The following is a 12845-nucleotide window of genomic DNA, read 5'->3' as shown; positions in this document are numbered from 1 at the left end:
AATTAATTCTAAGAGATCAAAAATGGGTGCCCACGTAGACCATTGGTATCATCCTAGAATAGGGAAAAGTAATGAGGATACAAGAATCATGAAAATAATTAAACTTTTAATTCAATGAGAAATCTAGAATTAAATTGGATGCTCCTTACACATGTGGATGGTTGCAGGGAAGAAGTTTTTAAGAAAGCTTCTTGTAACTGTATAACCCCAGCCCCTTGCTAAGACTCATCTGACAACAGAGGCTTCCTAGACTTCAGAAAAAGTATTTTCCAGCTACAAGTTTTGGCCCAGCCATCCCAATACATCAAAATACTCTTTACACCTCCCCTGACCCCAGGTCATTCACCCATCCATTCATCCATCCATCGATCCACCCAGCCAACATTACCAATCACCACATTAACCAAGTAGGTCCAATGTGCAAGGCACTAGAGTACACAGGTTGGTTTTCCTGTCAATTGTGATCAGAGCCAGGATTTCTATACCCAGTATTGGCCACATAAAACCAGCCATGGAATAAACCCATGGCTAAAGCAGGATTGAAGAGTAAGGCTGTGGAGGACCATGGATATTTCACTCAGCCCTCACACAACCACCGTCCTGTCTGATCCTTTCTGGAAACAAGTGATATTTCAAAATGCAGAAACTGTGGCCCTTACTTGGGCGACGTTTGACAGCTGCAGATGTCCAAGATCCCAGGAAACTGCATACAAAGAAGAAAACTGGAATTTTCCTGAAGAGGAGAAAAGAAAATGACTCAAATAGGAGTCCCTCCAGATGAGGACTACTTAAATATCTGGAAATATGGTAAACACAATTAATGTAGGTAATCAAATCTCAGTATAGTTTACTTTTTCCATTTGACTTTGAACTCTTGAGAGATTTAATGAAGTCTCACGTTTCCAGCTCCTTCTAAAACAATCATGAGATCGCTGTTTGCTTTATCATACTTTCTCTGTATCTCCCTATTTCACTGTTTTTACATCTATTTCCTTGTCTATGTTTTCTTTCATCCTAATATTTCTCCCTCTTCACTTTAATAGCTCTCTTTTTCTCCTTTCTCTCTCTCCTGTCTCTTATGCTTGTTCTTTTGTTTCACTCCCATCTGTCTTTCCCTGTCTCTCTGAGTCTGTCTCTCTCCTCTCCCCTCCCCATCTACCTTCACCTCCTCTTATCCCACCACCGCTGCAGAAACACAGACCCTTGGTTCTGAGGGCCCCCAACCCAGTCTCCCCACCACTCTTTCCAGTGTCAAGGTCTTACCAGAAGTTCTTCATTTTCCCATTCGTTTTTCTTTTGTGCCAACAGTCCCGGCGATGAAGGGGTTGTAGGGGAGGTCAGCACTCCCCCCAAGACCCCTTCACTGTCACCCCAGGACTAATGGGTTCCAGGCCCAGCCTTGGTTCGTCCTGCCTGTGTAAGGGCTTAAAGCAAAGGGAGTGAGCCAAAGGCATCAGTGACACTTTAAACCACAGGAGAGGGAAGGGGTGGGGAGAGGTGGCCCTGTAAGCCCAGGCCCAGTCAGGGGTGTGTCCTCAAAGCTAACAAGGTTACACTGAAGGAGGGATTAGCAAGGGAAAGTTTGCTGAAAAGAAAAAAAGTCAGGATGTGGAGAAATTCACCAGAAAAACTCAGGCAAGCTGCTATAGGAATACAATGGAAGCTTTTAGAACTGCTATAGAAATACAGTGAATGCTTTTAGAGGACTGAGGTAAAGAGGGGCTCACTGGAAAGCAGAGATGTGGGAACTCATGGGGGCCTTGGTGCACAGCCAACCTAGATTTGAATCTCCATTTGTTCTGAAGTTTACCAGTTGTATGTTTTGGGGCAAATTAGTTAATCTATGTGTAACTCAGCTACCTTTGATGAAAACTGGGTTGAAAATAGCTACCTAAAACAATTGTTTTGAGAATGAAACAAGATATCAAAGCAGAAAATCAAATGCCTGGCACAGGGGAACAGTCATTCTTTCCCATTGTCATCATCATTATAACTAACACTTCAGTATTTGACCCCTCTGTTGAAAATGCTTAAAGCCTGATAACATTTAATTCTCTAAACACTATAAAGTAAAACTAAAGTGACTCCTATTCTACAGGTTAGACAATTGAGGCACAAAAAACTTGGTAAAATGTAACATCAAGCCCCCTAGTTTTTATTTCTTCTTAAGCTCTATAATTACCAGAGCTAAGCAGAATATCCTGGGAAGTAAACAACATATTATCCTCTATAAACAAGTTGAGAACATGTTACAAGGAGCATAGACCTGAAGGGAAAGGTTTTTTTATCAACACAATATCACATATATCCATCTTCTCTTCAGAACCTAAGTACTTCAAGAAAGAGCCTCCACCTTATCCGCTTGGGATGGTCTGCTTTTTGTCCCATCTTGGGAGACATCAGTGTCCAATCAAAAACAAAGACTTTCAGGTTCAGATGATCCACTGATCTTAATAAGTTTTGGTGTCTAGTATGAGGTAGTTTTGTTTTCTTGATATTTCTTTAATTTTTAAATCAATTGAATTTTTTAATTGCAAAATAAATGGTATTATTTTTTGTTTGTTTCTTTAAAAAAAATCCTTTCCTCTTCTGTTTTCCTCAGTTTGATGGAGAGTTTGTTTGCCATGATGAGCTGAGAGCCAGGTAAACCTGAATATCTACTTCATTTGTTCCTCTTTCTAGTTTCTACTTTTGACCTACCTGTCTCTCCTCTGGCATTAGGACATCCATTTCTTCATGTTGTTTGGGATCCACAGGGCCTTGTCATTCTCCTTCCATCAATCAAAATTATGGTTCCCAAAGGCAGCCATTTTGGCTGAATCACAGAGTTATAAATGGTTCTAGCCTGGCTTTTTCTTGAAAGTTGACCAGGGCTTACGTAAATGGAGCAGTTAACTAATCAAAAAACAAAAACAAAGAACAAAAAAACAAAAAACAAAACCAAAACCAACATATAACAAAACCTGAACTCTAACTGTAGGACTTCAGAAGAGAAACCGTGCAGCTGGGGACCTCTCTGAAATCACACAACGTAAGCCAGCCCTAGATTCACAAGGGAAGGGGCATTTTCCAAAGGGATCCTCTCCACTTAAGTTCTTTATTTGTATTACAGATTTTCTAATACTATTTGCTGTGGGAGACAAAAGAGGCAGATTTTCCTGTGTAATTAAGTGTTTGAGAAATCCTTTTGTTAAGTGTTTTAAAGATCTTACCTGCTTTTGTCCCCTCCTCCTCCCACTTTGAACAGTCCTCTACAGCTAGAATGAGAAGGCAAATGAAGGGGGAATTTTAATAAATGTTTTTTAAATGAGAACAAAATAGGTTTTCTTATAAGTGGTTTGGCTTTATTCTAGTTTGGCAGTTTTATGTAAGATGTTAAAGAGCGAGCTAGAGCTCTATTAAGAAAGAATGTAAGTCCAGATAAAACAAGATCTCTCTCTCTCTCTGTCTCTCTGTCTGTCTGTCTCTCTCTCATACACACACACACACACACACACACACACACACACACCACATTTAAGGATACTTTTTCTCCTTTTTCTACCCTGTTTTCTATTAATTATATTTCATACCTTGGCATGAGAGTCTCTCAGGGAGCAGGGCAAACCCCACACCCTCTGGTCAGATCAAATTGCACTCTAAAGTCACAGACACATAAGCTTTTTCATCACTAACATTGTTCCCTCACTTTACCTAACAGTTTGCTCCTAAAAAGCTATGTGGAAATGAAATCTGATCAATTATATAAAATCATAAATGCAGTAAGACAGCTCGATATTTAAAGATGATCCATTTTGTAAATAGAAATATTTTAGCAGAATAATTATGCTTTCATCTCTTTTTACTCCCTCCCTCTCCTAACACACACACACATACACACACACACACACACATCTTCCCCTCTCTAGAAATCCAGAATTTAATTTACTTGCAGTTTAAATCAGGGAACATAATCACAAATAATCATCTTTCTTGATCATCTACTCTCTTTCATTTGTGTCCTCAACCATTTAGCAAACACTTAGTGAATGACTATATGTACCAAGTATAAAACCATTCTTACCAAGTGCTAGGAGTTGAGGAGACAAAAAGCCGTGCCCCAAGGAAGTTCACAGCCCAGTTGGGAAATCCAATATGAAAATGTTTGCAAAACAGTGAGGGAATGAAGCTGCAGTACCATTGAGAACATATATGAACTTGGTCCAGGAGCATCAGGAAATTTTTCATAAAGGAAGTGAAATCTTAAAGAATGAATGGAAGCTTGCCAAGAGAATAGGTGGGAACAGTACATTCTGGGCAGATGAAATAGCAGATACCCTGGCAAAAAAGGTAGAAGAGAGTATTTTAGGAACCCAGGTTTAATTCAGGAACTCTTTCACTTGGTAAATATTTATTGGTGACTCTTCTACCATGAGCCTTGAACTGGTCTCAGCACAGAGGTACAGCAGAGAAAGTCTAGGTCCCTGCCCCATGGACCTTAGCTGGTGGGGAGACAGATACTAAATTTAGGTAGAAGAATAGACAAGATAGTTTGAATTGGAACTGTTATAAAAATATATATACAAAAATGGGCAATGTGTATTAGAGAAAGGCAGGGGTAGGTGTAGAAGCTGATCAAGATTGAGGGGTCAAAAAAGGCTCCTCTGAGATGATAAATTTTGACTCAGACTAGATGAGAATCCGGAGACAAGTCTAAGCGTAGACTGGATAAAGGAGAGGAGGGTGAGTGAAACACTTTTCAAGTTTGAGCAACCTAGTAGATGATGATGTCATTTTCTGAAATGATATAAGGACCCATGCAGGAGACATTGAGTAAGGAGATATTGAAAGCCTTTGAAATAGTTTGGACTTTATCCTGGCTATTAAGGGAGCTGGTTGAGGAGTTTCAGGCCAATAATATCTTTTTAGATATGTCTTCCGAAAAATGGTTCTGGCATTGCTGAAGGATGAATTGGATGGATTTGATAAATATGCATGCATACACACAACTGAAACAAGTTTCAGAAGAAAATATTTATCCATATAAATGTAGTGCACCCTATTTTCTGTTTTATTCTGTTTCATTTTTTAGTGATGGTGACTACCTCAATAAATTGATTTCAGGACCAGCTAATTGGTTGCAACCCAAGGTTTTAAAAACGTTGCATTAGAATGCAGTAGGCACTAGGTATGTCAAGAGATATCTTTCCTCTTATTACCTGAGGAGGCACAATAGTTGGACATCCCATAAAATTCATAGAATAGTCAAGAAGACTCCTCAGTTTTTACACTACAATATTTTTAAGTATTCTTTTGAAGTGAAGTTACCATAAACTTACAACTTTTTAAAAAATACGCCATGTGTCTCACGTTTATTTTATAGATTAAAACAAAGAAGAGGCTCTTTTTAAACTAACTTCCTAATAGTATCTAGTTGTAAGCCTTCTTCTGTATATCTTGTTTTTAAAAACAAAAGATTCAAATGCCTAGTGACACATAGCAGTGGTGCGAGGATGCTGCAAATTAGCCACAGCTAGTACATGAAATTTATCAAAGAAATCTGGCTGAGAAGCTGATTAATAATCAGAGAGTTGCTAAAACTAGGATTCCCACAGTTTTGCATTAAGTTAAGTTTTACTGTAAAGAAATCTACCACAATCAAAGCTCTATTTTTAATCTGCTTATTTTGGCTCTACATTTCTAATTGTAGCCTAATCATATATAGCAAGCTAATAGAGCCCCATGATGATAACCATTCTCTCTGAAATCACTCACAAATAAATGGGTTCTTGCCATGAGCCATTAATACAAGAATGTGTTATTTAACATAAATACCACCCCGATCTCCAAGCTTTCTGGTATATTATTTTTGCTTCCTCAAAAATATGAGTATTTGCATCTCCCCAAGGAAGGGAGAAATCAATTCCTTGCCACCACACATGTGCTTCCAACATGTGTTGCTACATTTGCTTCCTTGCAGATCAATTATCTTCAATTTGTAGCAGCTGATTCATGTCCTAAGTCTCTTTTGCATCTTCCAAACCTCACCTGCTGGTCACTCAACATTTTTTTCTACATGTCATAAGCCCTCCTTTCTAACAGTGGTTCCCAAAGCTACATCAAAATAACCTGAAGATAAAAATGTATCTCTGGGCTTCACCCCCAGAGTTTCTGATTCAGGAGATTTAAGGTGGGTCTAAGAATTTATATTTCTAACAAGCTCTCTTGTTGATGCTGGTGCTGCTGGCCCAGTGAGAAAAGCTGATCATAAAGGTAATGTTTTCAATTCCATTGGGCTACTTTCCCTTTTACTGATATTAAAAATATTAGTCTGCAAATCCATAATTACTTGCCAAATAGCTTTTTAAAATAAACGTCAGTTGTACCCATAGGACAGATCTACTGGAAACATTAACACTTATGAAAACAAATTGTATTAATTTCTTTATGTTATAAGTATTAAAGAAATTTACTTGGCAGAATAAAGTACAGAAACCCAAGCCTTCCCTCCTTCATTCTGAAATTGCTTTTGCTCTTTTACCAAAGAACTTTTAAGTAAACATTGTTTTAGGTTGCATCCTATGAAATTTTATGCATTCACTAGCTTTCACACGCTGGGAAATGTTTGCTTACACTAGGTGGCAGTGTAATCCTGCAATTTGAAACCTGAGCTGAGAAGTCAGACTAGAATTTGATTTCCAGTCTTTAAGTAAACTTTGATTTTATGCAGATATTCCATTCGTGGTTGGTTTCCATATGTATATATTGAATTATTATAATTGATTCCATTTTAGGGTTGTTCTCAGAATCAATGTGCAAATACAATGCAACCTAATCATTCAGAAAGTCTATTGAAGGAGAAAGACACTAAACACTCAAATTTTTTTGAATTTTAATTCCAGTATAGTTAACATACAGTGTTCTATTAGTTTCAGGTGTACAGTATAGTAACTCAACAGTCCCATTATTACCCAGTGCTCATCAAGATAGCTATACTCTTAATCCCCTTCATCTATTTCATCCATCCCCCTACCCACCGCTCCTCTATAACCACTTGTTTTCTATAGGAAAGAGTCTGATTTTTGGCTTGTCTCTTTTTTTTTCCCTTTCTTCATTTGTGCTATTTCTTAAATTCTACATATGAGAGAAATCAAATGGTTTTTGAATTTTTTTAGTATTGTTGGATTCAGTTTGCTAATATTTTGTTGAGGATTTTTGCATCTGTTTTCATCAAGGATATTGGCCTATAGTTCTCTTTTTTTGTGGTTCCTATCTGGTTTTGGCATTAAGATAATGCTGGCCTCAAAGAATAAATTTGAAAGTTTTTCCTGCCTCTTCTAATTTTTGGAAAAGTTTGAGAAGATGAGATATTAACTCTTCTTTAAATGTTTGGTAGAATTGGGGCACCTGGGTGGCTCAGTGGTTGAGCATCTGCCTTTGACTCATCCTGGGGTCCTAGGATCGAGTTCCACATCAGGCTCCCTACAGGGATCCTGCTTCTCCCTCTGCCTATGTCTCTGCCTCTGTCTTTGTGTCTCTCCTGAATAAATAAATAAAATCTTTTTTAAAAAATGTTTGGTAGAAAAAAAAAATGTTTGGTAGAATTCACCTGGCAAGCTCTCTGGCCTTGGACTTTTTTTGGTCAGGAGTTTTTATTTTATTACTAATTCAATTTCATTGCTGGTAATCAGCCTGTTTAAATTTTCTATTCCTTCCTGCTTCAGTGTTGGGAAATTATATGTTTCTAAGAATGTATCCATTTCTCCCAGATTGTCCAATTTGTTGGCATATAACTTTTCATAACTGTATCTTACAATCATTTGTATTTCTGTAGTGTCAATTATTTCTTATCTTTCATATGATTTTGTTTGAGTCATCTTATTTTTTCTTTTTCAAATGAGTCTGGTTACAGGTTTATCAATTTTTTTTTTATCTTTTCAAAGAACAAGCTCCTGGATTCATTGATCTGTTCTATTCTTTTTGTTTCTATATCATTTATTTCTGTTCCAATCTTTATTAGTTTTCTCCTTTTGCTGGTTTGGAATTTTATTTGTGCTTTTTTCTAGCTCCTTTGAGTGTAAGGTTAGGTTGTTTATTTAAGATTTTTCTTACACACGTGGCGCTGCCCCTGTCCGGTGTGGGCCGGATCCATGCCATCCGCTGTGCAGCGCTCACACTGGACGTCCTGCCCCCGGATCCTGACGTCAGGACGTCAGAGGCCACAAAGGCTGTCACAGCAGGCTTTCACGTGAGCTGCTGAAGGTCGGTTTGTGCCGTGAACTGTGTTGCACCAGGCTGCATCTGCCGAGCACTCCAACATCTCCCTGACAGATGTAGCTGCCCAACACGGGCAGGTTCTCTGAATTGACATTTAAGGACAGTGGTGTGGAATTAGGGGCCTCCTTAACACGGCTGTAGCTCATGTGTGTTGTCTGGGAACTATCCTGGTGTCGCAGGCACAATCATCTGTCTTAATTCTAACATAAGCCGTAACTACCTCTAACTCAAAGGAATGACTTTCATCCTGGGACCGTTGATTGTGTGTCTCAACCTGGCACTGGTTGCCATCATAGGATGTGCTTAAAGGAAAGACTGTGTAAATAAATGTGGACCCATCAGTGCTTGCTGATGTGCAGCAAGAGGAGTCACTATGTAGCATACGGAAGACCACTCTCCTAAAACAAATAACACACAGTAACTTTTAAAAGTGCCTTTGTCTGTGTTGCAAAAAAATCCGTATAGTCTGGAATATAGGGAATAATACCCATAGTGCCCTCATGACACAGCTAAGGGGCTATTCAAAACCAATCTCAGGGGAGGGTTCTTAAACCCAATAAAGTTAATATTGCCATGGAAAAAAAAAAAAAAAAAAAAGATTTTTCTTGCTTCTTGAGGTAGGCCTGTATTGCTATACACTTGCCTCTTAGAACCGCTTTTGCTTCATACCAGAGATTTTGCACCACTGTGTTTTCATTTTCATTTCTCTCCATGTAATTTTTGATTTCTTATTTGATTTCCTGGTTGACCCATTCACTGTTAGTAGCATCTTATTTAACCTCCATGTATTTGTGCTCCTTCCAGATTTTTTCTTGTGGTAGATCTCTAGTTTCATAGCATTGCGGTCAGAAAAGATTCATGACTTAGATCTTTTTGAATTTGTTGAGACTTGTTTTATAGCCTAATATGTGATCAACTCAGGAGAATGCTCCATGTGCACTTGAAAAGAATGTGTATTCTGCTGTTTTAGGGTGGGATATTCTGAATATATCTGTTGAATCCATTTAGTCTAATGTGTCATTCAAAGCCGCTGTTAGCTTGTTGATTTTCTGTTTGGACAATATGTCCTTTGATATAAGTGAGGTGTTAAAGCCCCCTTCTAGAAATGAACAAGGGGTAGTGGAAGGGGAGGTGGGTGGGGGGACAGGGTGACTGGGTGGTGGGCACTGAGGGGGGCACTTGACCGGATGAGAACTGGGTGTTATGCTATATTTTGGCAAATCGAACTCCAACAAAAAAAATAAAATAAAGTCCCCTTCTATTATTGTATTACTATTGATTAATTCCTTTATGTTTGCTATTAATTGTTTCATGTAATTGTTCCCATGTTGGGTGCATAAATATTAACGATTGTCCTCTTTATTATATGGTGTCCTTTTTGTCTCTTGTTACAGTCTTTGTTTTAAAGTCTATTTTGTCTGATATAAGTATTGCTATCTCAGCTTACATCTATTTGCATGATAAATGTTTCTCCATTCCCTCACTTTTAATCTGCATGTGTCTTTAGGCTTGAAATAAGAATCTTATAGGCAGATATAGATGGGACTTGTTTCTTTATCCATTCTGTCATTTTGTATGTTTTGATTGAACATTTAGTTCATTTTCATGCAAAGTAACTATTACTAGATATGTATTTATTGCCATATTACTTATTTTGTGGTTGTTCTATAGTTCTCTGATCCTTTCTTTCAGCTCTTTTTCATGGTTCACTGGCCTTCTTTAGTGATATACTTGGGTTCTTTTCTCTTTATTTTTTACATATCTATTACTGGTTTTTTATTTACGGTTACTACTACATGTGTATAAAACATACATCCTGCATATAAGTCTATATTAAGTTGGTGGTTGCTTAAGTCTGAACCCATTCTTTACTCACCACCCCCCACTATATTTTAAGCATAGGGTGTAATACCTCACATAATTTTATTTTATGAATTCCTTAACTGATTTTTATAGTATACCTATTTTTATTGTTTTTGTGTCCCCTACTTTCCTTACCCTTGTGGTCTTATCTATCCACTCAAAGTGTCCTTTTTGACATTTCTTATAGTGCTGGTTTAGTGGTCATGAACTCCTTTAGCTTTTGCTTGTGTGATATACTCTTTATCATTCATTTTATTATTCTGAATGATAGTCTTTCTGGATAAAGTATTGTTGGGTGGAGATTTTTTCCCATTCAGCACTTTGAATATATCAACTCCCTCTGTCCTACAAAGTTTCTGCTAAAGAATCTACTGATAGCTCTATAGGGCTTCCTTTGCATGTAACTATCTTTTCACTTGCTGCTTTTAAAATTCTCTCTTTATCCTACTTTTTGCCATTTTAATTACTATGTGCCTTGGTGTGCAACACCTTAAGTTGATTTTGCTGGGGGATCTCTGTGCCTCCTGGTTCTGGATTTATTTACCTTTCCCCAGATTTGGGAAGTTATAAGCTATTATTTCTTCAAATAAATTTTGTGCCCCCTTTTCTCTCTCTTCTTCTAGCGTCCCTATAATGTGAATGTAGTTATGCTTGATGGAGTTGCTGAATTCCCTAAGAATATTCTTTTTTTTTTTAGGATTTATTTATTCATGAGAGACACAGACTGAGAGAGAGAGGCAGAGACATAGGCAGAGGAAGAAGCAGACTCCTTGCAGGGAACCTGATATGGGACTTAAACCCAGATCCTGGCATCACGACCTAAGTCGAAAGCAGGTGCTCAACTACTGAGCCACCCAAGCATCCCAAGAATATTCTTATTTTACATATTTTTCTCCTTTCAGCTGTGCAGCTTGATTAGTTTACATTACTCTCTTCCTGGTTGCTAATTCATTCCTCCACTTCCTCTAGCCTGCTATTTATTCCATCTCGGGTATTTTAAAGTTCATTTATTGTGTTTTTCATCTCCAGTTGGTTCTTCTTTATCTCTTTGTTAAGGGTCTCACTGACATCCTCCAATCTTTTATTGATGCCAGTGAGTATTTTTCTGATCATTACTTTAAATTCTCTGCCAGGCATATTACTTATATCCATTTTGCTTGTGTCTCTTGCTGTGGTTTTGTCCCATTCTTTTATATGGGACAAATTTCTCTGTCGCCTAATTTTGTCTAACTCTCTGTGTATGTTTCTGTGTGTTAGGTAAGTTACCTATATCTCCTGCTCTTGAAAGTAAAGGCCTTATGAAGAAGAGTTCCTGTAGTATCCTACAGAACAGTGTTTCCTGTTCACCAGAACTTGAGTGTCTTCTATGTGTGTTGTGTGCATCCTGCTATTGTGTCCTGGCTGCTTTTTTTCTTCAGTCCACTCATCTGCAGAGGCTCTCTTTGCCTATTGTGGGCATTGTTTGGTCCCCAGTCAGGGTGGGGCATGTGGTTTTAAAATGATGCACACCAGTCTGCTTATGAAATGAGACCTACTGCCACTACCTCCACGATCAGTGTGGCCTGGGTAGATCCACAAAGTGGCATATACAGGGCATGTGATTTTAACAAGATGTGCAACAGGCTTTCTCATGGCCTACCACTGCCACTGTCACTACCCAGGACCAAGACCCCACAAAACACACAGGTTGGGAGAAATGGTGTTGTCAAGGTTTGCCAGAGGGGGCAGCACTGGGACTGAGGCAAAGATGACTGGGAAACGCCAATCTACCAAAACACAGGAGGTGGGGCTTGGTGTAAGCAAGTTAGGTAATGAATGATGGCACCTCAGTAGTTCCTGCAGGTGACCATGTGTTTATGCTGGGGGGCAAGGGAGAGAGTTGGTGCCGGCCAGCTACTTTGTTCCTGGAGAAATTTTTCAATGAAGCTTGCCCCCTTAGGACATGCTCTGAGGTTAGTAAATAACTCTCCTGTGTGTCCCAAGAGTTTTTCAAACTACTTCTTCTACACTGTATCTCTGTAGGCTGTTGTTATCACTGTTTAAATAAGTCCATCTCCAAGGTTAGAAGTGTGAGTACTTAGGTTCAAATCAGCACCATTTTTTTTTTAATTAATTTTTATTGGTGTTCAATTTACCAACATACAGAAAAACACCCAGTGGTCATCCCGTCAAGTGTCCACCTCAGTGCCCGTCACCCCTTCCCCTCCAACACCCGCCCTCCTCCCCTTCCACCACCCCTAGTTCATTTCCCCGAGTTAGGAGTCTTTATGTTCTGTCTCCCTTCCTGATATTTCCCAACATTTCTTCTCCCTTCCTTTATATTCCCTTTCACCATTATTCATATTCCCCAAATGAATGAGAACATACACTGTTTGTCCCTCTCCGATTGACTTATTTCACTCAGCATAATACCCTCCAGTTCCATCCACGTTGAAGCAAATGGTGGGTATTTGTCGTTTCTAATTGCTGAGTAATATTCCATTGTATACATAAAAAAAAAAAAACCGGAAAATAGAAAAGTACTTGAAACCATGTTCATATACTTTACATAAAAAAGAACAGAATTTCCTGGGATGGCTGGGTGGCTCAGTGGTTGAGCATCTGCCTTTAGCTCAGGATGTGATCCCAGGGTCCTGGGATTGAGTCCCACACTGGGCTCCCTGCGGGGAGCCTGCTTCTCCCTCTGCCTATGTCTCTGCCTCTCTCTGTGTGTCTCTCATGAAAAA

The 12845-nt window shown here is 38.7% G+C and overlaps 1 protein-coding gene across 1 annotated transcript in view; it reads right to left on the bottom strand.

Moving 5' to 3' along the window:
• The window catches only part of COL9A1 (collagen type IX alpha 1 chain), an 88367-nt gene extending 87090 nt beyond the window's left edge, over positions 1-1277 (bottom strand). The window contains exons 1-2 of the mRNA XM_041766696.1: positions 1264-1277; positions 660-733 (exon numbers count right to left, since the gene is read on the bottom strand). Of these exons, the coding sequence (XP_041622630.1) occupies positions 660-733; positions 1264-1277 (88 nt within the window). The remainder of the gene's footprint in view (positions 1-659; positions 734-1263) is intronic.
• Positions 1278-12845: the final 11568 nt, after the last annotated feature.

Source organism: Vulpes lagopus, chromosome 1 (assembly GCF_018345385.1).
Source record: "Vulpes lagopus strain Blue_001 chromosome 1, ASM1834538v1, whole genome shotgun sequence".
Lineage (NCBI taxonomy): Eukaryota > Metazoa > Chordata > Mammalia > Carnivora > Canidae > Vulpes > Vulpes lagopus.
This window is presented reverse-complemented; position numbering and strand designations above follow the sequence as displayed.